Source organism: Plecotus auritus, assembly GCF_963455305.1.
Source record: "Plecotus auritus genome assembly, chromosome: 10".
NCBI classification, from domain to species: Eukaryota; Metazoa; Chordata; class Mammalia; order Chiroptera; family Vespertilionidae; genus Plecotus; species Plecotus auritus.
Window position 1 is genome coordinate 42,766,376 of NC_137785.1, and position 25,057 is coordinate 42,791,432.

Consider the following 25,057-nt stretch of genomic DNA (forward strand, 5'->3'; position numbering starts at 1 on the left):
GATAGTTCAACTAAAATACTTAGTTTTGTAAAGACTGGTCCTAGATTCTGATTCTTCCATGGCACCTAGGCTACTTTTAGCATCTATAATATGGACTTAGAATGTTCATTTATTTGCTCTCAGATCAAACAGGGGTGACGGAATAGTTGTTTTCAGACCATAAGATGCTGTAGAGATCAGCTGGGACATTAAAATGTAGATCCTGATTTAGTAGGTCTAGAGTGGGGCCTGAGATTTTCCATTTCTAATAGGCTCCTTGGAGATAGCTGTACTGCTGGGGATCACACTTGGAGTAGCAAAGGCCTAAACTCCAGAATGAACTTTTTCACCTGTTTGTTCAGAGACAAAGATTTAAAAGTTTGATCTACCAAGGGGGTGTGCATTCCTCATCTAGCTATTCACCAAATGAGTGTCTATTATGCATTAGTCCCAGAAGATCAACATTAAAGAAAGCAGATACTGCCTTGCCCTTGGAAGTCCCCAAGTCCAGCCCGGCAGCCGTACATTTAGCGAAAAGTGACAAAACTCACACCAAGACGCTTCCACTGGAGCCTAGACTCGGCCTTTGCCCGCAGGAACCTGGCGCGCTGATTGGCTGGCGGTCCCCTGCCACAGCCAATGAGCTGTGGAGGCCGTTGGTGGGGGCAACGGCCATGCTGCCGTGCGATGGCCGGGGCCGCTGGCCGAGGCCAAGGTCAGGCCTTGAGGTGCTTTCTGCTTCCCTGCCCGTGGGCGACGTGAGTATTTCAAAGGGTAAAGGGTGACCCTCTCTTCAACATCTAGGTGTCTTCCTTGCCTCGCCACTGGGGGTGGGGCACAAGTAATAGCTAATATTTATTGAGCCTTCGCCATAGGCCCGGCGCTGGACCGATGGCCTTAACCTGGTGACCTCATTGAATCCTTGAACAGTGAGATAGGTACTTACGATGATTTCAGAGAAGAGGCTTCCTAAGGCCACATGAGAGTCAAATGAAGGAGGCTGAATTCAAATGTAGATGCTCTGTGTTCCTGAATCCTCTCTCCACATTCCATTTTGGAGACCAGATTTCTCCTTAGCAGGAGTCTCATATTATGCAGGTTTGGGGAGATGGGCGCAGGAGAGTCTAGAATCCTGATGCTTATTTTTAGTTGTTGTTTTTAAATGTTTTTATTGATTTTTAGAGAGAAAAGAATGGAGAGGGAGAGATAGAAACATTGATGAGAAACATTAATACTCATGGGCTGCCTCCTGCACGTCCCCTAATGGGGGTCCAGTTAGAAACCCGGGTATGTGCCCTGACTGGAAACCCAACCCGTGATCTCTTGGTGCATGGGTCTGCGCTGAACCACTGAGCCATCTCGGCTAGGCTGTTGTTTTTTAATAGAGAAAGCAACATATACTTAAAGCATTTATGGGAAGGATGAGCACCAAATTCAGGAGAGCTGCTGTCTCTTGGGATGGCTATGGAGGGACTTCAATTGAGTCTTAATTGTTTCATTTCTTAAGCTGTGAGGGGGTAACCTAGATGTTTGTTATATTATGCCCCTTTTTGTTTGTCTGAAATACAATTTTAAAAGGAAAACGTGCACATGGAAAATAAATTTCAGAGGATCAAGTGTATATAACAGGAAGTCTCTCCCACCCCAGATTTCTAGAGTCCCTCACTAGAAACCACTGTATCAGTTTTGTGTATCTTAAACATTTTGTATAGTAGGTACTAGTGTATCTACTATATCTGATTTTGTTTTTATTTTGGGTGTGTTGGTTTTTGTTGTTTTTGCACAAGTGTATCCTATAATATACAGTCAACACCTTAGATGACTTAATTTTTAAAAAAATATATCTTTAGCCCTAACCGGTTTGGCTCAGTGGATAGAGCGTCGGCCTGTGGACTGAAGGGTCCCGGGTTCGATTCCGGTCAAGGGCATGTACCTTGGTTGCAGGTATGTCCCCAGTAGGGGGTGTGCAGGAGGCGGCTGATTGATGTTTCTCTCTCATCGATGTTTCTAACTCTCTCTCCCTCTCCCTTCCTCTCTGTAAAAAATCAATAAAAATATATTTTAAAAAAATATATATCTTTATTGATTTCAGAGAGGAAGGGAGAGGGAGAAGGAGAGATAGAAACATCAGTGATGAGCCCTAGCTGGTTTGGCTCAGTGGATAGAGGATCGGCCTGCAGACTGAAGGGTCCCTGGTTTGATTCCGGTCAAGGGCACATGCCTTGCTTGATCCCCAGTCGGGGGCGTGCAGGAGGCAGCCAATCAATAATTCTCTCTCATCATTGATGTTTCTATCTCTCTCTCCCTCTCCCTTCCTCTCTAAAATCAATCAAAAATAAAAATAAGATAAAAAAGGAAACATTAGCCCTAACTGGTTTGGCTCAGTGGATAGAGCGTCGGCCTGTGGACTGAAGGGTCCCGGGTTTGATTCCGGTCAAGGGCATGTACCCTGGTTGCGGGCACATCCCCAGTGGGGGTTGTGCAGGAGGCAGCTGATCGATGTTTCTCTCTCATCGATGTTTCTAGCTCTCTATCCCTCTTCCTTCCTCTCTGTAAAAAATCAATAAAATATATTTTAATAAAAGGAAACATCAATGATGAGAATTACTGATTGGCTGCCTCCTGCATGCCCCCACCTGGGGATTGAGCCCACAACCCTGACATGTGCTCTTGACTGGAATCGAACCCAGGACCCTTCAGTCCACAGGCTGATGCTCTATACACTGAGCCAAACTGGCTAGGGTTAGATGACTTAATTTTTAACCTCATTAAACTTAAAAAAAAAAATCCATTAACCTCCATTAGTCCTGTGATCAATATAATTTCTCTGGCAAAGTATTCCCAGGGTTGTTTCTGACATGATGAAATGTAGGTCATGGCTTCTCGGGCTGTGTGTTTGCCTTTTTCTTTTTTTACGTCCTCAACTGTAGGATTAAAAAAAAAACACACAAAACTTCCCCAATTAACTCTTTAAAGGGTGCAGGAGAAAAAGAATCATGACAAATAAAGGACAGTTGGGAACTGATTTATCCTTTCCCAAACATTTTTATTCATACTCTCCAGGTAAAATTCCACATAGAGCCCACTACTGCTTGAAATTAATTTATTGTATGTAGTGGAATATTGGCAAAGTGAGAGAAGTGAGGATTCATTTTCTCTGGTGCAGGAAAATGCCCATCTTTTTTCTAGTGAAGTAGCAAGGGGAGAGAAGCTTGTATGACTTTAGCAGGAAGCATCTGTCACACTTAATACTTATTTTACCTCTTCTAAAAGCACAAGATACTTTTGCCTTTTTCTTTTGTTTTGGGTTTTTGCCTTTTTAATAATTCTCCCAGTCACACGATCCTTACATGGGAGCGCTGGGATTCTAACCTAGGCACAGTTAACTTCAAAGTCAAGCCAGATGGGAGGGGTTCCCTGGAGTGAAGTCATTTGCTCATTAAGCTATTCTGCACTTTCCTTTGACCACCTACCAATCTCTTCCCTGACTCTTGTCAATCCCCACTGAAACTGTGTCTGTTCGGCTCTGCAAACATCTTTGCTCTCTCCTGTCTCTGATCCTCTATCTGGAACGCATTTCCCTAGCACCTCCTTGAGTATTTTTCAAGGTGTAATTTCTCCAAGTGGTGTTGGCTCTGGGACAAAATTTCAATCAAACGGTTTTTGAGAGGGCTGATTCCCAACACCCTGGCCAACACTTGGACATCGGAAATTACCAACCTGAAAAGTGATTAAAAAAAAAAAAAAAGATCTGCTTGTTTCAGTATGCATTTGGTGACTATTTGTAATGGTTTTGTGTTTCGATATCTTCAATCTGTATGAGCCGCTTCTATGCCACTATCCTGAGCAGAAATGTGGTTTTGCTCTTCCGTTGGAGAGGCAATTGACAAGAGCTTAGACTCCTTAAGATAACTATCTCAGTTCTGTTCTAGTTGTTAAATAAGAAAGTGTGAGGCCAGCCGGGGTGGCTCAGTGGTTGAGGGTCAACCTATGAATCAAGAGGTCATTGGTTCCATTCCTGGCTAGGGCACATGTGCCAGTAGCAGCCTCCATCCCTAGTAGGGGCGTGCAGGAGGCAGCCAATCAATGTTTCTCTCTCATCTATGTTTCTTTCTATCCCTGTCCCTTCTTCTCTCTCTAAAATCAATAAAAACATATTTAAAAAAAAAGAAAAAAGAAAGCGTGAGCTAAGCAGGGGTGAGGGTGGGGGTCTGAGGGCGACAGAAGGGACAGCCCCAAGGGGCCAGGGCCGACGCGGACTTCGACGTCACTGCGGCGCGCCGCTTCCGGTCCCCAGCGCCGGTGCGAATGACTTACCCCTCTGTGGGGCGGGAGCCGGGCTCACCGCGACCCCAGGAGCCCACGATCGCGCTGTGCCAGCCGGCAAGTCCGCCAGCACCAGCGTCCCACCCGCGCCCGGGACCATGGCCACTGACTCGTGGGCCCTGGCGGTGGATGAGCAGGAAGCGGCGGCCGAGTCGGTGAGTTGGCTTGAGCCATAAAAGGGTCAGAATCAGTTTTGGCCGGGATCAGCTCCATGGGAACGGACACTCCCTAGGTTGGTCTGGGCCGGACAGGCTGCGGGCGGGGATGGGGCATGAACCCTGAGCTATCTTTGTTTACCCACCTCACATGTTATGTAAGCACAGGTGAGTGCTCCCATCTATAAAGAGCCCAGCCACCTGTCTATCTCCCTGAAATCCGGATTGATCATAGATTGCATCAACACCGTGGATTGTAATCTCTTTTGTAGGTGTTTTTTTCCACCTCCCGATTCTGAGGTTTTTGGGCTTAGGGACCAGGGGTTACTCATATCTGTGTGCTTCCTCAGCTTGCTTAGTGATAATGAGTGAGCCACTCAGTAGGCCTGGCAGTCAGTAAATCCTCTCCTGATCTGCTTAACTTTGTTCTGGGCCTGACACCAAGGAAGCAAGATATGAGTTAAATGTTACTATGTAGAATTAATTTCTCTCACCTAGACACTCTAAATTCTGATATTGCTTTGAACCTACTTCTTTTATTTTTTTCTCTGAATTGGAGAACAAGGACTTTGTCTTATTTTTTATAGCTGGTAATATGCACATAATTCAAAGAGTCAATTTTAAACACTGGTTCCCACCACCACCAATTTTTAAATTAGTAAGTGCCATACTGTTTTCCAAAGTGGCTGTACCATTTAGTGTCCTCAGAATGTTCCTCCTGACTGGCCAGATTTTGCAGAGAAGATCCTCTTATTTCCTGCCTGGAGGGTAGAGGTCTGACCAGTGTCAGTGGAGTGGGAGAAGGTGGAGGTCTCAGCACTCAGTATACCTGGTTCCATTTAATACTCCCATTCTCATCATGGCATACCCTTCCTCTACTATAGCTCTTAGCTTATTCATTTCAGTGTTTCTCATGCCTAGCTGGCACTGTTAATTGAGTAAATAAGCTGTATAGTTTGTTTTATATTACATGGCTCTGTCAGAAACTTTTGGACGTGCATTCTCAATATATACATATTTAGATATTGCATACTGTACTGTTTTGCTAAATATATTATGTACATTATAAAGCATACACAAAAGTAATAAAAGCTGAAATAAAGAATGTTTTTAAATATTTTACTGTGCTTCCTTTTGCTGGCTTTATACTGGTACTTTCATTAATGTCTCAAGGTACAATATAATACATAGGGAAAAAATCATATTAGCCATTGCAAATATGAATATATATTTCAAATAGTTTGAATGTTTTTACTAACTTGTTAGGTCAGATTATATTGTCTTTGTCTTAATCTATTAATATGCCTAAAAGAGTTTGTTAGGAGTTGGTAGCTTTGTCATTTTCTTATTTGCTTGAGTTTGCATTGTTAGAATTATCTTCTTTAAAATATATTTTTATTGATTTCAGAGAAGAAGGGAGAAAGGGGAGAGAGACAGAGAAAAACATCAATGATGAGAGAGAATCATTGATCAGCTGCCTCCTGCATGCCCCCTAATGGGGGTCAAGCCTGCAACTCAGGCATGTGCCCTGGACTGGAATCGAACCCGGGACTCTTCAGTCTGCAGGCCAACGCTCTATCCATTGAGCCAAACCAGCTAGGGCATAGAATTATCTTTAATACAGAACAGAAACTCATAATACACCCTTGTGACAATGAACATTCAGATATAATATGATTAGCTCCTATAAATTTCAGCAGATATATACCAGCCATTTTACTTACCTTACAACAATAAAACCCGGAATTTTACAAAATTGAATCTTGGGACCCTAATTTTAGAGCATTATGGTGGGATTTTATCCTATTATCTTTCTTATTTTTTATCATTTATTTATCCACACCCGAGGATAATTTTCCATTAATTTTTAGGGATAGTGCAAGAGAGAGGGAAAGACAGAGAATCACTGATGTGAAAGAAACACACCAATTGGTTGCTTCCTGGGCCCAGGCAGGGAGGAGCCTGCAAACAAGGTACATGCCCTTGATGGGAATCAAACCCAGGACTCTTTGGTCTGCAGGCCAACCCTCTATCCACTGAACCAAACCAGCTAGAGCTCTCTCTTTTTTTAAATAACAGGTTTAATGAGGTATTACATACCATATATTTTATCCATTTAAAACATACAGTTCTCTAGTTTTTAGTATATTCACAGAGTTGTGCAGCCATCACTATAATTTTAGAATTTTTTTTATCACCTCAGAAAGAGACTCTGTATGCCTTAGCTGTTACTCCCTATTTCCCTCCAACCTCTCACCCTAGACAACCACTAATGTACTTTCTGTCTGTTCAGATTTGCCTATTCTTGACATGTCATATAAATGGAATCATATAATATGTGGTCTTTTGTGTCTGACTTCTTTCACTTAGCATAATGTTGTCAAGGTTCATCCATGTTGCAGCGGGTATCAGTATTCATTCCTTTTTATCGCCAAGTAATATTCCAGTGTGTAGATATACCACATTTTATTTATCTAATCATCATGTCCACTGATGGACATTTGGATTCTTTCTACTTTTTGACTATTATGAATAATGTTGCTATGATCATTTCATATACAAATTTTTATGTGAACATATATTTTCAATTCTCTTGGGTATATATCTAGAACTGGCAGTGTTGGGTTATACAGTAACTGTATGTTTAACTTTTGAAGAACTGTGAGACTGTTTTCCAAAGCAGCTGTACCTCTGTATCATCTTTACATTATTATTTTCTCTGAGATTAGTATTGTCTATCAGGCACTACTATGTAGAGATTAAGACCTCAGTTCTAGCTAGACAGACTTGGAATTGTATCCCATGTCCCTCACTTACTAGTTATATGACCTTGGGCAAACTGCTTAACTTTTCTGTGCCTCAGTTTCCAAATCTGAAAAATGGGGATAACATAATACCTACCTCACTTATATCATGCCTGATATAAGTGCTATATAAGTGATAGCTATTATTATTGTTATTTTTATCAAAATTCACTGTTTCTTTGCAGGAACCTTTTAAATTACTTGTCCATATTATATGGATTAGTTAGTTGACCCTGAATAAGATTTGTGAATCTACTTAACCATGTACAGGTAAATTATAACAGATTACAATAATACTGAACAAATGACTAAAAAACCTCTGTTGCCTTGGCCTGTGTTGCTTAGTGGTTGAGCATCAACCTATGAACCAGGAGGTCACAGTTCAATTCCTGGTCAGGGCACATGCCCAGGTTGTGGGCTCTATCCTAAGTAGGGGAGTGCAAGAGGCAGCTGATCAATGATTCTCTCTCATCATTGATGTTTCTATATATCTCTCCCTCTCCCTTCCTCTATAAAATCAATAAAAATAGATTTTTTAAAAAAACACCTCTGTTACTTTCTGCCTTTATGAAACTCTCAACTGAGGATCCCCACAGGCATTGTATGACATGTGACTATAACATGTACAGTGCTAGGTTACTATATTTTAAATATTCATTAAGCTTAATTTCTTATTCATTTTAGGTAAGAAAATATTAGATTCTGTTTATATTTATTTCCTCAGTCCCCAGTGGCTCCTTTGTTCACCCTTTGTTCCATGGGAGATTTCTTTTCCATTTAGAGGAGGGAGAACAGATAAGAAAACTGATGAATAGGATTCCTACTTCACCATTTTGCCTAAGATCCTCCCTATTCAGTATAGTTCACTTAACATTAAATCTTTTTTCTTATTTCTCAAGCATCCTTTTTCAGATAGCTTTGAATAAAATGTAGTGTGTAACTATAGTTCTCAATTATTTTAATGTATCTTGAAAACTAAAATATTAAAGGCATTAAAAAAATGTGGATATTATAAGGTAGGTGTTTTTACTTTTTTGCCTTTTGGTTAACTTTCTGAATTTTAAGGTGGTTTCCAATAAAGACACCAGAGAAATTGGTTTTTCATTTTTGGTCCAAATAAATAGAGCAAAGGAAGGTATCTGGACTAACTGCTCTCAACATAAGTTTCAGTGTTCAGTTAACTCACGGCAGTGGATAATAGAAACTTGTGCTGCTGCTTTTGCCTTATGGGCTTTGAGATCCTTGTAGTCAAATGAGGGCTATGTTTTTATTTTTTTATTTTTTTTTTTTTTTAAATACATTTTATTGATATTTTACAGAGAGGAAGGGAGAGGGATAGAGAGCTAGAAACATCGATGAGAGAGAAACATCGATCAGCTGCCTCCTGCACACCTCCCACTGGGGATGTGCCTGCAACCAAGGTACATGCCCTTGACCGGAATCGAACCCGGGACCCCTCAGTCCGCAGGCCGACGCTCTATCCACTGAGCCAAACCGGTTTTGGCGAGGGCTATGTTTTTAGATTCTGCTGGAACCTCTCCAGAATTCTGATACATTTATATTAAAATATCTATTTGTTTCATTTACATTGTTGCTACCAACTTTCCCTACACATTGTACTTTATTTTTCTCACCCTCCACAGTGTATTTTAGCTATTTTAACTACTTACTCTTAACTTTGATTTGAAAAAAATCTATAAACAAAAGAATAGTTTGTCCTCTTGCCACTGAATATTTAAATGCTTTCCAGTAATGGATATTTCTAATTCTTTTATACCTCATTAACTTATTTAGACTTCAGCCCTAACATTTATTTTAAGTAGCTCTTATGACCCTATGAGTGAATACTGTTAACCTTACTCTTGTAAATATTGCCAGTAAGTCAGTTAGTCTGTCTCTTCTTTAACAGCCCTGAATATTGCTGGACTTAAACTAAGTTCATTGACAGGATGTGAAGGAGGAATACTTTAGTGAAGACTAAAATAACTGAATACCTACACTATTCATATATTATGTACTGTGCTGACTGCTTTATTTCATTACCTATCAGTGTGTTCTCAATTCTTCAGAATTAATGAAGATTTTTACTGCTTTATGATGATTTTTTTTTTTTTTTGGCCAATTTCCTTTCTTGCCAGGCTCTCTAGTGTGTTTCCTCTTCCCCCCAAAACACCAAAGCAGACAGACACCAGAAACCCCCTTTTCAGTTTCCATTAGTAGAAGTTCCTCCATTTCTAACTAACCACCCATTAAAACAAACAACCTTTTCATTCCTCCCTCTTTCCCCCTTCTGAGACTTAGAGGAAAGACAGAAATGAACCTCAAGACATAAAGAACCTGTGTTGGTGATGCTTTAAGAAATACCCTTTATAAAAAAAAGAAAAGAAAAGAAAAGAAAAGAAATACCCTTTATTATGATTTTCATACTTTTACCCTGCACTAGGTTGTCTTTGACACCACTTAATATTTTAAGATTATAGCACCTGCTTTGTACTATATCCAAAAATCAATTAAAAATACCTCCTGTCTTTAAGGTATTTTTTTTCAGCTTTATTGAAGTATGATTGACAACTAAAAGGGTATTTTCATTCTAATAGGGGAAAAAAATCCTGCCAGGATATCCCTAATTTGCAGTGTCTGATCAAAGTCCTGATAATTCTTTCTTTGATATGTCTCTTTGCTCTGTTCCTTCCTATCTATTTCTACTTCAGCCTGCTGCGTATTTTGAGTACACAGCATGCAAAAATCCTCCAAGCTGTTCCAAGTTTAAAATATCAGACATTCAGCACAAGGCGACCTCAATGTGAGTGAGGCTGAATATCAGTATGCTGTGGTCTTGTGGCTCAGACATATCCTGTAACATAACTGATTCCTACTTACAGATGCATTTTCCAAAATCTCTTTAAATTTCCTCTTGTTTGGAATATGAGAATATGACAATTCAACTGATATTCTATTAAGAGGTCTTCGTAATCAGAAAATTAAGCAAATTCATAAATTATCATTTTCTCTAGAGATATAATTAGGAATTTGGGCATTATAATTAGGGGTTACAAAAGGAGCCCAGCAGAACAATCTAATGAATAGGTCTTGAGAGTGGCTCATGTTTCCCCAGCTACACTGGGGAGGCTCTGTTGATTTAAAATCTTATACTTGATTTTCCTGACACTTTCCATCCTCCCCTATATTCTCCATTTAGTTGAGCAACTTGCATCTTAAGGAAGAGAAAATCAAACCAGATGCCAATGGTGAGTAACTAAAAGCTAGTTTGAAAACAAATGTGATTTATTCTATTCTAGTATTTCTGTTTTGACATAACTGTCTGGAAAAACATTACATATGTAACCAGACCAGGGGCTGGCAGAGACTAGCAGTCATTTGATTTGGAAATCAATAAACTTAATTATTTTGTTTATATTGTGTTTAATATAATCATGAGGATGCCTAATTGGCTTATACATTATTAAATTTATTACTAACCATGAGACTGTACTGCCAAAGGTTACTTATTTTTTAAAATAATCCTCAATTTGAGATGAACTAGACAAAGTATGAGCAATCTGAGAGTTAACCTATTATAATTATTCTGAAATTATGTACCCAAAATCTAAGATTTCCATTAAATTTTTGTTGATGTACTTAATATTATAAGAAATTGTAACATTTACCTTACAGAATTCACTTACAATCTGTTTTGTGTGTATTTTCACAAAACTACAAGTGTGTTTGAGTATAAATTTCTATTAACAATTCTATTAATCAACAATTCATATACATAGACTTAATAGCATTATTGTATTCATATATTGATGAAATTCGATTTGCATAGGTGTTGAGCATCAAGATGATTTCTGATCAATGACTTCTGTAACCATCTTTCTACAACATTTCATAAATATTGATGCTATGAGGGAAATTAACATTAGTTTTTGAAGTCTGGTGAGAGGAACAAAGGATTAAAATATAAGCTACAGTGTTTCATACCTTTATTTATATAGCAACAATAAAATCTTTTTATCTGTGGTTTGGTTTCCTCATTGTTTTTTTTGCTCTTCAGGCCTTTACATTTCTAGTGTCTGGTAGAATTTGAATTATCTCAGCTGTTGGGTATGGGATGTGATTTTGAATGCCACTTTGTGTCTGATAAAGGTGCTGTTGACAAGACCAATGCTAATGCAGAGAAGGCAGAAGAAGAAGAGAAAGGTAACACAGCCTGAGAGCTACATACTAAGATTCTACAGCCTAAGAGAATGGATTGTTGAGAGGCTTCATTTTTACACCCAACTTGGCTTTACTTTAACGGGAATCACAGTGCTAACATAGTCGTTGGTGAAGGAATTGTAATTGTTTACACTTTACAGAAATTTTACTTTGAAAACTGATAAACTTCAGCAGCAGCAGGAAATATTCCCTGAATGATTATTTTTTACAAGGCATTAGAAAAGAAATTTTACTACCTTTGGGAAAAAACAAACAAACACATTTAAGTTGCATCCCCGTTGTCTAATAAAATTAAACTTAATGACATTTTAATACATTTAACAAGATGCAAGCAGCTTATATGTTATCAAGATACAGATTTTAACTTTGTTTTTTTTTTTCATTGTTGTGATTATATTTATTTATTAAGTTAATCATCTGTAATAATAAAAGTGTAATATGCTAATTAGACTGGACATCCTTCCAGATGTCCTTCCTTCCGGACAAAGCCGCAGTGGGCAGGGGCCAGGGCCAAGGCCCTTGCACCAATTTTGTGCATTGGGCCTCTAGTTTTAAGTTTATATTAAGCATAAATTGGGGAGAAATATTTGGGTCTAGATAGGAATAATCTCAGGAAAGGACAGTTGTTAGGAATAGAGTTCTGAAGAAGAATATGAAGCCCAAATGGATGCTATGGGTATCATAATCTTTCTCTTTAATAAAACAATCACATTTATAAGTAAAAACTATGATATACCTTGAACTAGATGTCTCAGTACAGTCTTGGCCGGTATGGCTCAGTTGGTTGGGCTTCATCCCGTGCATCAAAAGGTTCCCGGTTTAATTCCAGGTCAGGACACATGCCTGGGTTTCAGGCTTCCTCTCTTTCTAAAAATCAAAATAAAGTATTCTTTTTTTTAAAAAGGGGGGGGGAAGTCCCAGTACAAATATTACTGCATAAGTGGGGTGTAGGGAAGGGCTGGAGGGGGTCAATTGGGGAAATAAGGGGACATATGTAATACTTTCAACAATAAAGAATTATTTTTTAAAAAACACATATTACTGCTTAAAATACCAATGGCAATTAAATTCAGATGAGCTCATGGTAGATTTCATGGACTTTTAAAATTATTTGCTCTTTTTCCTGACAGAGGACAGAGCTGCCCAGTCTTTACTCAATAAACTTATCAGAAACAACCTTGTTGATAACACAAACCAAGTGGAAGTCCTGCAACGGGATCCAAACTCCCCCCTCTACTCAGTGAAGTCCTTTGAGGAGCTTCGGTTGTGAGTATTTGTTTTGCTTTCTCATTCTCCCCTTTGTGTTTAGATAGCTATCCTGGACCTGTTATATTTTTCATCACAGTAGAAAATTTTTAGCTAAACAAATTTAATTTTTAAAAATTAGCTGCTTTGAGCTATTTAGTAAAATTTCCAGGTAATCTATAAAAATGTTATCTGTACTTAACACATTGGACTCAGTTCAGCACAGTTCAAGTTTGTTAGTTCTAAGCTGTAGGTAACATCAGTTAAAAAGAGAAAAAAATTCCCTGTATATTTGGCTTCTTTCCTCAACCAAAAAGACTGACTTGCATCATTAATTGTTTTTCTAGGAAGCCACAACTTCTCCAGGGAGTTTACGCCATGGGCTTCAACCGTCCATCCAAGATACAAGAAAATGCATTGCCTTTGATGCTTGCTGAGCCGTATGTGTCCTGACATAACCCTATCCCATTTTTAATTTTACATTTTAAAACTTTTATTTAAAACTACACTATTAATATGTGCTCATTTTAGAAAAGTTAGAAAACAATAAAAAATAAGAAAAAATCATTTGTAATCTCTCTCCTCCACATACTATTAATATTTTGAGTAGAGACGCCTGGACTTTTTTTTTGAGAGAGAGAGGAGGAAAAACATTGATGTGAGAAACATCGATTGGTTGCCTCCCACATCCGCCCCAATCAGGAATCGAACCTGCAACCTGAGTATGTGCCCTGACCAGGAATTGAACGCACAATCCTTTGGTGCATGTGACAACGCTCCAATCAACTGAGTCACACTGGCCAGGGCAGACATTTACATATGTATAAATATTTTTAAATAGATATAAAATTTTATATGCTTTTAAATTTTTATTTATATGATCATCTATGTTGGGAAATACACATTTGTATTATTCATATACAGCCCAGGGGTGGGAAACGTCCGTATGAGGCCCATAAGATCATTTGGTCTGGCCCTGCCATGCCATTAGGGGTGAATTAATTAAATGTTTAACCAAATATAGCAGACTAATTTTTAAGGTGATAATTTTGTATGTTATACAAAAGATGTTATAAATATCCAAATGGCCCTTGGCAGAAAAAGGTTCCTCACCCCTGATATACACCATGATTTCATTATATGGATATACTAGTATAAAGTTTATTGTGTCAAGTATATCGGCAAAAAAAAAAACATGTTCTAGTAGACCAGAATGGTGCAGTGCTTCTCACACTTTCATAGCCTATGAGTCTCATAGGAATTTATTAAAATGCAAATTCTGATTTCAGTATATTTGAGGTGGGATTGAGGTTCACGATTTCTAGTAAGCTGTTTGTCTAAAAATAGATATTTTAGGTCTTTATTTTCTCAAAGTTTTCTTTGTTCTGCATCATAATAGTAACATTACTTTAAGATGGATGTCTTTTTTTTAACTTGAAACGTTATTCTTCATTTTTATTAACTGAAAGGATACTTGAGATTTAAGCTTACTAAACAGTTCATTTTCTTGTGCAGCCCACAGAACTTAATTGCCCAGTCTCAGTCTGGTACTGGTAAAACAGCTGCCTTTGTGTTGGCCATGCTCAGCCATGTAGAACCTGCAAATAGATACCCCCAGGTAAGGACTTAGTAAATTTGGGTTTTCTGCTAATGCATAGCTAGAAGGGAAATGCCATTTGATGGGTTAAAAGCCATGTCTTATATTACCTTTTACATAAACTAGAGCTCCTTAAGTTGGGTACAACCAACATAGTTGATCTAGTAACAAAAATCCTGTTCTCTTCCATGGTTTGCCAATTCTAGAATACTGCTGATAGGGCTTGGCTCCTTTACTTGCAGGAAAAACCTCCTTCATCTACAATTATTCATCCATTAGAAAGTTGAGAACTTTCTGAGAAAGTGAAAAGGAAGCTAATCTCCAATTTGAATTTCAGATCCTTGCTCACTTGTAGGTTTTGGTACTCTACTGGCTAGTAGCTGTTTCCAAGTGTCTTTACCCAGCCAGAGTTCTGGCCCCTAAGAATTCTACCTTGTGACTTTGCAGCTTAAAGAAACAAATGGTGTACACTTTATATATCCTTTCCTTCAGCCTTAGCTGGAAGAATAACTAAATCCTGGTGTAATTCCCCATTGCAAAAAAGCTATTGTCTTGACTTCTCACTCTGCACTCTTTCTACCAGTGTTTGTGCCTCTCCCCAACGTATGAACTTGCCCTTCAAACGGGAAAAGTGATTGAGCAGATGGGCAAATTTTACCCAGAGCTGAAGCTAGCTTATGCTGTTCGAGGCAATAAATGTGAGTATGAATATGTAATCCTAATTCATTAAGCTAATAATTTTTTTAATTTTACAGTTAAAAATAATACAATGAACCCCGTGTGCCCTCCACCTAGATTTGAAAACTTAATGTTTTGCCATAATTGCTTTATGTGTATATAGATATTTCTGGTGAATCGTTTGAAAGTAAATTACAGACATTGTGGCTTTTTATTCCTAACTAGAGGCCCGGTGCATGAAATTCTTGCATGGGGGGGTATGTCCCTCAGCCCAGCCTGCACCCTCTCCAATCTGGGACCCCTCAAGGGATGTCCGACTGCCCGTTTAGGCCCGATCACAGTAGGTACCCCCAACTGCCCTCCCCTGCAGGCCTGGTTCCCCCCAACTGCTCTCCCTTGCAGGCCTGGGTCCCCCCAACTGCACTCCCCTGCAGGCCTGGTCACCCCTAACTGCACTCCTCTGCAGTCTTAATCGTTCCCACCTGCTCTCCCTTGCAGGCCTGGTCCCTTCCAACTGCCCTCCCCTGCTGGCCATCTTGTGGTGGCCATCTTGTGTCCACATGGGGGCAGCCATCTTTGACCACATGGGGCAGCCATCTTGTGTGTTGGAGTGATGGTCAATTTGCATATTACTCTTTTATTAGATAGAGGCCTGGTGCACGACTGGGGGCTGGCTGGTTTGCCCTGAAAGGTGTCCCGGATCAGGGTGGAGGTTCTCTTGGTGCGTGGGGCAGCCTGGGCGAGGGGCCTGTGGTGGTTTGCAGGCCAGGCCCCCGCCCCCAGCAACCCAAGCAGAGGCCCTGGTATCTGGGATTTATTTATCTTCTATAATTGAAACTTTTTAGCCTTGAGCGGAGGCCAGGGCCAGCCAGGGCAGGGTGGGAAGCTTGGCTTCCTCCATCACCGGCGACAACCCAAGCCTCCTGCTCTCTCAGTGGCCGCAGCCATCTTGGTTGGGTTTATTTGCATACTTGCTCCTGATTGGCTGGTGGGCGTGGCTTGTGGGGGCGTAGTGGAGGTACAGTCAATTTGCATGTTTCTCTTTTATTAGTGTAGATATTTTAGTATGCATTTCATGATTAGGACATTCTTCAGCATATCCACAATACCCTTATCACAACCAAGAATATTAACAGATTCTCTAATGACTAATACCTAGTCATTTTCATTTTACTTCAGTTGTCCCAAAAGTGTTTCCTTATGGCTCTCTTGTTTTGAACCAAGATCGAGCGAGTGTATCCACATTGCATTTGGTTATTGTATCTCCTTACATTTCTTTTAATCTAGAATAGTCCCTTCACATTACATTTGACTTTTTGAACATACCTTTTTGCTTATAAAATATTTCAAGTTCTGGATTTGTTTAATTGCCTAATTTCTTTTTTGATGTCATTAGAAGAACAAAAATGTTCTAGAATGTTCATGGCAGTTAACTCCGGTAGTTTATTTTTATTCTTTATACATATTTTCTGCCTTTGTTTTACAACAAACTGACAATATTTAAGTAATTTAAACTTTCTTAGAAGTTTGGTTGAGTCCTATGGATCTTTAACACAAACTTGTAACTTTATGACTTGCAGAAATCTACTCTGTGTACAACATCCTTTTGTGAAATCAGTTCTGAAAAGTAAGATAATAAAACTTAGTGAAAAGTTATTTAAAATGTTAGTTTGGATTTGAGTTAGAATGACAGAAGATGGGGGGGGCAGGTAAAGGCATGTACTGGGGGGAAGGGGAGGCTGGGGGGAGGTCAATGGGGGAAAAAAAGGAGACATATGTACTACTATTTGTAATACTTCAAACAATTAAAAAAAAAGAATGACAGAAGATTTTGAATAATTTTTTTATGAGGGGCAGTAATTGTTAACTGAAATTTAAAATTGGCAGCATTTGTTAGCTTTTAATTGATTCAACATTCACATTTGGGCAAAATTTTGGCCATGACTAGAGGGAAATTGTTTATGTTTGGTAAAGAGTACAAATAAGTGTTAAAATTTGAATCAATAAGTACAATCTAATTAAAAATGAAGAACCAAATTCTTAATTTCAGACTGTGCAGGACCAAGAACATGTCATGGACTGCCAGTCCTAATCTGGGAAGCATTTTAAGAGAGGTATATTGTGTTTGAAAAGACAGTCTTTCATAACCGTATTAATTGATCTGGGCATGAGGCGTGTAAAAGCAACTGACTTGTTTGATGTAAATGCTGGAAGAATTGAGGAGCTGAGTACACTAGAGTGAGGAAAACTTTGAAAATGTCTGTTATGAGGAAATACAATCCTCATCCATGGGAACCATGCTGACAGAGAAGAAATAAAGATAACAGGTCCTTGCCCTGACCAGTGTTCTCAATGGTTAGAGCATTGGCCCGTGCACCAAAGGGTTAAGGGTTCAATTCCCAATCAAGGGCGCTTACCTGGGTTGCAGGTTCAATCCCCAACCCCAGTTTGGAGCGTGCCGTTGGGGTATGTGCAGGAGGCAATTAGTCGAGTTGTCTCTCTGACATCAATGTCTCTCTCTCTCTACCTTTCCCTCCCTCCCTTCCACTCTCTCTAAAAATCAATGGAAAAAATATCCTCCCATGGGGATTAACAATAAAAATTTAAAAAGATAAGAGATTTTTTTTTTTTTTTTTTTTCTGCCCTAACCGGTTTGGCTCAGTGGATAGAGCGTCGGCCTGCGGACTCAAGGGTCCCAGGTTCGATTCCGGTCAAGGGCATGTACCTTGGTTGCGGGCACATGGGATGTGCAGGAGGCAGCTGGTTGATGTTTCTCTCTCATCAATGTTTCTAACTCTCTATCCCTCTCCTTTCCTCTCTGTAAAAAATCAATAAAATATATTTAAAAAAAAAAAAAAAAAAAAAAAAAAAAAAAAGATAAGAGATTTTTGAAATATAAAATGGGAAAGAATACCACAAAGAGTTTTTTATCTTCTCATTGTTTATATCCTTAGTATATCTTTTCAGTGTTATTATCTTTTCTGTGTGTGTGTCCATGAAATATTATAGTGATATCCTAACCTTTCCTTAAAATAATAATGCAAACATAAAAAAAATTATATTAAAATACATCAAAGCTTTAGAATTTCTCAGAAAGGAGAGCTGGTTTTGCCAGGGACATACCTATGTAAAACATCTTGTCTCCACAGTGGAAAGAGGTCAGAAGATCAGTGAGCACATTGTCATTGGCACCCCTGGGACTGTCTTAGACTGGTGCTCCAAGCTCAAGTTCATTGACCCCAAGAAGATCAAGGTGTTTGTTCTGGATGAGGCTGATGTGATGATAGCTACTCAGGGCCACCAAGATCAAAGCATCCGCATCCAAAGGTAGGACGCTGGATCTGGGAGGAACTTCTCAGCCTCCTGATCTATAAGCAAAAACCGTCTTCTTTATGTCTCCTCCTGTTATATCCAACTCCTCTTATCTCTCCTGCTGAGGTCTCTGCTTCAGAAGGATGTGATTGATGGGCCACGTCAGCACTGACCATACTCCCGCCTGGGTCGAGGAAAAAGACTTAGGGAATCTAATACCACCCTGTCCCTGCCCCATGTCTGGTCCTGCCTCTTCCCCACAGTGCTCCTCCACCTCTGCCACCTTCCAGGGGACATAGACCATCCAAGCCTGGGGAGGCTGTGCTGCTGCTCATGCCAGTGAAAAACTCGGGCTTATGCCAAACACCTGGGCCTTCCCTTGCAGGATGCTGCCCAGGAACTGCCAGATGCTGCTTTTCTCTGCCACCTTTGAAGACTCTGTATGGAACTTTGCCCAGAAAGTGGTCCCAGACCCAAACATTATCAAACTGAAGCGTGAGGAGGAGACATTGGACACCATCAAGCAGTATTACGTCCTGTGCAATAACAGAGATGAGAAGTTCCAGGCCTTGTGTAACCTCTACGGGGCCATCACCATTGCTCAAGCCATGATCTTCTGCCATGTGAGTAGCAGCAGGAGCAGCAGCAGCAGTCCAGCCTGGGGAGGAGTTCCATGGGAAGGTGTTGTCCAGCCCCCTCCCTCTCAGCCAGCTCCACCTTAGTGCTGAGGAGGACCAGCTTCTCTCTGTGGGACTAGAAAGAAAGTGAATCACTTCTACCTGCCCTAGGGCAGTGGTCGGCAAACTCATTGGTCAACAGAACCAAATATCAACAGTACGATTGAAAGTTCTTTTGAGAGCCGAAAACTGACTTCTGCGCGTGGGCCACGAAGTTTGAATCGCACTGTACGTGCGCGCCTGCACGTGGTATTTTGTGGAAGAGCCACATTCAAGGGGCCAAAGAGCCGCATGTGGCTCGCAAGCTGCGGTTTGCCGACCACTGCCCTAGGGCATATTCTCCTCATAATAAAATGAGTTATAAGGGGAAGACTGAAAATTGAAACATCTTGAATCCCACTTCTTAGAGAGAACTTGAAAAAACTCCAAATAACACCCAATGAAATGTTAAAATATTAAGACAGACTTTTTAGAAATGAAAACCTTGGGTAAAAACCACATTCTTCTTAGATGAACACTAAGATCATTTAAGTAATTCATCCAAAAAATATATGGCTAAAATTCTATTTGAAAAATTTTAAGTCTAACCTGCTGCCTGAATGCTGCAGGTCTTCATGTATATAAATGGCAAAAAGCCACTTTTCTGCAGGTGTTTTCATTTTTTTTTTTGCAGGTATCTTCATTTAAAACAATTCTTTTCACTCCAGACCCGCAAAACAGCCAGTTGGCTGGCAGCAGAGCTCTCAAAAGAAGGCCACCAGGTGGCTCTGCTAAGTGGTGAGATGATGGTGGAGCAGAGGGCTGCAGTGATTGAGCGCTTCCGAGAAGGCAAAGAGAAGGTTCTGGTGACTACCAACGTGTGTGCCCGTGGTGAGCAGAGAACTTGTCCTGGTCTGCCAGCCTCAGGGTAGCAAGAGAAATCCTCATATGTGAACAACTCAGTGGTTTGGGAGAGGTCACGTGGGGTTGGTGGTGACATTCTTTTCTAGGAGAGACTGGATTCCCTCAGCAGTTAAGAACTTTCACAGAAACCGAGTCCTGACTTGGTGGAAGGAAATGTAGGCTTCTGACTGGTTTACAATGGCACCTGCTCTTCTTGGGGCAGCCATTGAGGTTTCAGCTGCATCTCCTGACACTAGTGTCTAGCAGAGGCTCTCCTACTGACTTCTTAAGTTCTTTAGCACCTGCCCAAGTCCTGTGGTTTTCCTCTGGGTTCTGCTATGTGCTCCTTGTCCCTGAATCCCAGACCTGGCCCACCCTGACTCCCTCTCCCCAAAGTTGGTGTACGTGGCCTGTCTCCCATTCTTACTCTTCCCCATCTCTCCTTCATGCAGGTATTGACGTTGAACAGGTGTCTGTTGTCATCAACTTTGACCTTCCTGTGGACAAGGATGGGAACCCAGACAACGAGACTTACCTGCACCGGATCGGGCGCACTGGCCGCTTTGGCAAGAGGGGCCTGGCAGTGAACATGGTTGACAGCAAGCACAGCATGAACATCCTCAACAGAATCCAGGAGCATTTTAGTGAGTCCTGGGAGTGTCCTGCCTTTCCTTATAGGGGCAAGTCCGGGGGTGGGTGGAAGGGTAGGTAGTCCTGTGGCCCTTAGAGAGGCTTTGTCCCTTTGCACATTCCCCTCCTCCCCTACTATCGGGACGTCCTCAAAGAGCACACCTGGGGAGTTCAGTGTCAGGACTCGAATGTCAGTTCCCCTTGGCCAGGCTGAGGGCCTTGGACTCGGACTGTTGTCAATGTCTGTGTCTCAGGCACCAGAAGCCTTTGGGGTTAAATGAAGGATGAATGTGGGCAGAGGCAGGGCTTGTTCCTAGCCCGGGCAGAGACCTGTGTGTTTTCTCTCCCTGCTGGGCTGCCCTTTCCCTAGGTGCGTGTCTCCATGTAACCCCATGTTGATCTCTCTTTGAAACTTTTTTTTATTCTCAGATAAGAAAATAGAAAGACTGGACACTGATGATTTGGACGAGATTGAGAAAATAGCCAACTGAGAAGCTCCACCAGGCCCTGCTGCCCACCCTTGGCTCCCCCTAAGTGGGAGACTAGTGCTTTCAAGTACAGGCCTCAACAATCGCCACAAAGATGAAGGCACGATTAGAGAGAAACTACCTACCTCATTTTAAATTACGTTTGGACTTGATAAAAATTGTGCAAATGATGGGGGAAGGTAGATAAAATTATTTACACAACTTTTGGAAGATTAGGCGTGAATACACAGAAATTTACCTTTTGGAAATTCTGTCTTTTTTTTTGGCCAGTGTTTTCCCCGTGGTTATACTCATCTAGATGCTGTGCTAAATGATCACTTGCTCAGGATCTATCTGGCAGCCTCTGCCTGTTGTCTGGGTAGGAGTGTTCAGGCCCACACCAGCTCTAGTGGAAGTGACACAATAGAGGTGAAGAGGGAACATAGAGAGAAGCCCCAAGAAGGATAGGTGTGTAAGCCACCCATCATGTTTGGAGTAAGATATGAGGCAGCAGAGGAGAGCTGTGAGCTGCTGCTTTGGATTTGGGGTGGGATAGCTCAACTGAGTGTTGTCAGCCTACTCTGTACTGAAGCCCACAGCAGGAGGGGATTTGCTAAGCACGAACCAAAATGCGAAGCATGGACCAAAATGCCAACCTGGGATTTTTGGTGGGTGCAAGTTTGTGTTATAGGGCCACGACCTGTTCTTTTCAGCACGTGCTATCTGTGTGCAGTGCACATCTGATTACTGGAATGTCCCTTGCTTGTGCTTGAGCGAGTCCTATGAAGTCATCGTGAAGAATTAGTGGTGGCTCTAGCTTGCCATAAAACCTGGTCTCACAGGCATTTGCAGCATCTTTTTTTATATCCTTAACATTCAACTTGACCCCACAGGAGTCTTGAGTAAGTATGAGGTGATGTGAGATTTGTATCTTCAGTGAAAATTGTGGTTTGAAGTCACGAATAGCCAGCCACAGGGCAGCTCCAGAAGTGATCTGCAGTATTCACAAACCCTTGCTTTGTCTTCAGATGCCAGAAGACAAGTGTTGTAAGAGCTGATGAATGAGTTCAGGTATTTGGCACCTTGACTGTGAAAAGATATTGGACATCTATGTGCAACTAAGGGACTAGGTGGATTACAACCATCATCTGTGCAAGGCAAAAGTAACTGCCAAGACCTTTACTCCATCTTTACTTGGCATCTTTGTGCAGAGTAGTCAGAGCAAATAATAGTAATGAATATTTCTTCATATCTGACCAAGGCTGTTGATACCCATGAAGTGACAGAGCAAAGATGAGATGAAACTGAACTGCAAGAGTAATAGAAGTCCAGCCAAAAGGGGTCCTCTTCTGCTCTTTGAGTCTGATACAGAATGGCCACTTTACCTAGGACCAGGCTTGGAAGAGGGGTTTTCTGTGATGAGAACTACTCAAATCCCAGACCTTCCTTGTAGGTGGTTTCTATGTTTTAGGGCTAGCTCTGTCTCTTGGGAAAGGAAAGAGCCACTACCAGCTTCCAGGTGGTTACCTTAATCTGACATTACAGATACTGCAGAGAGACTGACACTCTGCCAATCCTGCTACATTCCTCCACTGGGCACTTGGCTGTATAGTCTTCTCTATGCTTCTGACCTACTCCGGGAGTCATATAACAGAAGAAACTTAATCCCCCCACCCAAAGTTCTGTGGACCAATCCTGAAATAACTAAAACCAAAGGCAATAATTAAAGGACTATAGATTCCTCATGAGGCTGCACAACCACCTTCTCACAGCACATATAACCCATCTACTGAGGAGCCCTAAATCTGGGCAGCAAAATGGGAAGGGATGTTTCAGAATCTTCAATAGTAGGAATAAATGGGTATATGGAATCTAGATAAATAGTTCTTAATCTGGAGGCTTGGACCCCTAAGAATTCACTGGATGGGTTTTGTGGAGTCTGAAGTATATGCAGTATTGAGTTTAAATGCATTTTCCAGGGAGAGACTCCCAAGGGAGTGTGTGTGTTTTAAAAAGGTCAGACTCATTGTTATGGATACATCTGGAATGTCACCCCAGTGTCATTGCAGTACATATCCCTTCATAGACCATATTCACTGCAACCAGTGCTTGGCTCCCATGGCTCAGTAGACCAAAGCTGCCTCTGTGACCTTGTCCAGTTTTGAGACATCAGTGATGTAAAAATATATTGAGCCCTTGGTGAACTTCAGTCCCCAGAATTTCTTTTACTGTTCCTAGATATAGAATGATAAACTGTGCCCTAGAACAAAAATTTACTTGGGAAAAGGAGATTTTTTGATCCAATGGCAGATTCTAGATATAGTCATTATCCATAAACAATTGATTTTATTGGCTTTTTTCGAGTGTCGTTCATTGGCTATATGCATAAAAACTAATCAATTGTTGATGTATTCTTTACTAATATTAACTGAACTTAATTGTGATATATTTATGTTACTAAGATATCATTAATGACTATAAGGAGAAAACAGCATGTTTTGGTTGCTGATATTAGTAATCATACATAAGTGAAGACTCACCTATTATTCCATAAGCTAGTCATCACCTTATATTACTATCCCATTTCAAAGTTAACATTGCTCCAACCTGAGTAGCTGGGATGGCTCCATAGGCCAAGGGCCGGCCCTACCCAGCTGCCAGAGGTCTGTTCATATTCCCTTTTTTCCTGCTGGTAAACCAGAGGACACTGGCTAATCAGAAAGAAAATAGATGCTAGCAACTACAAAGTTCTTACATTCTATTTTTCTAGTCCTAGGAAAGGAATAAAAATAGGATTCAGAAAGAGGTCTTCTCCCTTTGTTGTTCCCATCTCTTGTTTTGGTTAGTCCTCACCCGATGATATTTTTTCCATTGATTTTTTTAGAGTGGAAGCAGGGGAGGGTGAGGAAAAGAATGACACATCCATGCGAGAGGGACACATTGATTGGCTGCTTCCCAATGCACCCCAACCAGGGCCAGGATTGAACTAGGTATGTGCCCTTGACCAGAAATAGAACACTAGACCTTCTGGTGCCCAGACTGACACTCTATTCACTGAGCCACACAGGCCAGGGCCCCATCTCGTTTATTATTTAACTTGAAAGCCATTTCATTCAAAGTGCCTTGGTATTCAGAAAGTAAGTATTTCCTTCCTGCTGGCGTAGATCAGTGGTTGAGCATCGACCTGTGAACCAGAAGGTCACGGTTCCCGGTCGGGGCACATGCCCTGGTTACTGGCTTGATCTCTGGTGTGGGACTTGCAGGAGGCAGCCAATCAGTGATTTTCTCTCATCATTGACGTTTCTATCTGTCCCTCTCCCTTCCTCTCTGAAACCAATAAAAATATATATTTTTTAAAAAGTAAGGATAGCCCTAACCGTTTGGCTCAGTGGATAGAGCGTCGGCCTGAGGACTGAAGGATCCCAGGTTCGATTCCGGTCAAGGGCATGTACCTTGGTTGTGGGCACATCCCCAGTAGGGGATGTGCAGGAGGCAGCTGATCGATGTTTCTCTCTCATCAATGTTTCTAACTCTCTATCCCTCTCCCTTCCTCTCAGTAAAAAATCAATAAAATATATATATTTTTTAAAAAAGTAAGGATATCCGAGGTTAGGGAAGATTCATGAAGGAGTGGAGTTTGCTTATGAGGAAAAATGGATTTCAAGAGACAAAAAGAGTGCCTTAGGTAGACTAGTCCTATGAAGACTAAAGTAACTTCACCAGGATAAACACAGTATACAGGAAAGGTAGTAAGGTAAGCAGCCTAGCCATGTGGGCAGAGAAAAGTCTCAATAGGTAGAAAATGGAGATTTGATTGAACAGGATTTGGATTTACTAGTAAATTATCATAGATTCTTAAAACACAGGAGGTGATTAAATCATTTGTTGTTGTTTTTTTTTTTTGGGGGGGGGGGAATTGGTCTAGCAAAGGTGTACAAGATATACTAGAGCTGAAAAGGCTGGCTTCTGAGAAACTATTCCATCAGTCCCATCACACAGCAAGTGCCAGGATGTCACTGGTTGTATTGAGAATGCAGAAAAAAATGGACTGGAGGGATATTACAGAGGAAGAATGGCAGACTTA

The 25,057-nt window shown here is 40.9% G+C and overlaps 1 protein-coding gene across 2 annotated transcripts; it reads left to right on the top strand.

The window, feature by feature from the left end:
* Positions 1-4,254: 4,254 nt before the first annotated feature.
* Positions 4,255-23,327, top strand: DDX19B (DEAD-box helicase 19B). Of its 2 annotated transcripts, none has more exons than XM_080643473.1 (12): positions 4,255-4,460; positions 10,464-10,512; positions 11,414-11,467; positions 12,616-12,751; positions 13,078-13,170; positions 14,246-14,348; positions 14,911-15,025; positions 18,155-18,332; positions 18,703-18,940; positions 19,702-19,864; positions 20,329-20,520; positions 20,936-23,327. In XM_080643473.1, the coding sequence occupies exons 1-12, from the start codon at positions 4,404-4,406 to the stop codon at positions 20,995-20,997; spliced, it is 1,440 nt and encodes a 479-aa protein (XP_080499599.1). In that variant the 5' UTR covers positions 4,255-4,403; the 3' UTR covers positions 20,998-23,327. The 2 variants fall into 2 exon arrangements, with proteins under 2 accessions (XP_080499599.1, XP_080499600.1); XM_080643474.1 differs by having other exon boundaries at positions 4,275-4,460; positions 11,322-11,467; positions 20,936-21,817.
* The last annotated feature ends 1,730 nt before the right edge of the window (positions 23,328-25,057 follow it).

What these genes read in the sequence shown, in the direction of transcription:
- DDX19B (XM_080643473.1), top strand. Translation starts at nt 4,404, where the DNA reads ATGGCCACTGACTCGTGGGCCCTGGCGGTGGATGAGCAGGAAGCGGCG. An exon ending in TCCTTTGAGGAGCTTCGGTT is followed by an intron (nt 12,752 to 13,077) that starts GTGAGTATTTGT and finishes TTGTTTTTCTAG; the next exon opens with GAAGCCACAACTTCTCCAGG. An exon ending in CTGCAAATAGATACCCCCAG is followed by an intron (nt 14,349 to 14,910) that starts GTAAGGACTTAG and finishes TCTTTCTACCAG; the next exon opens with TGTTTGTGCCTCTCCCCAAC.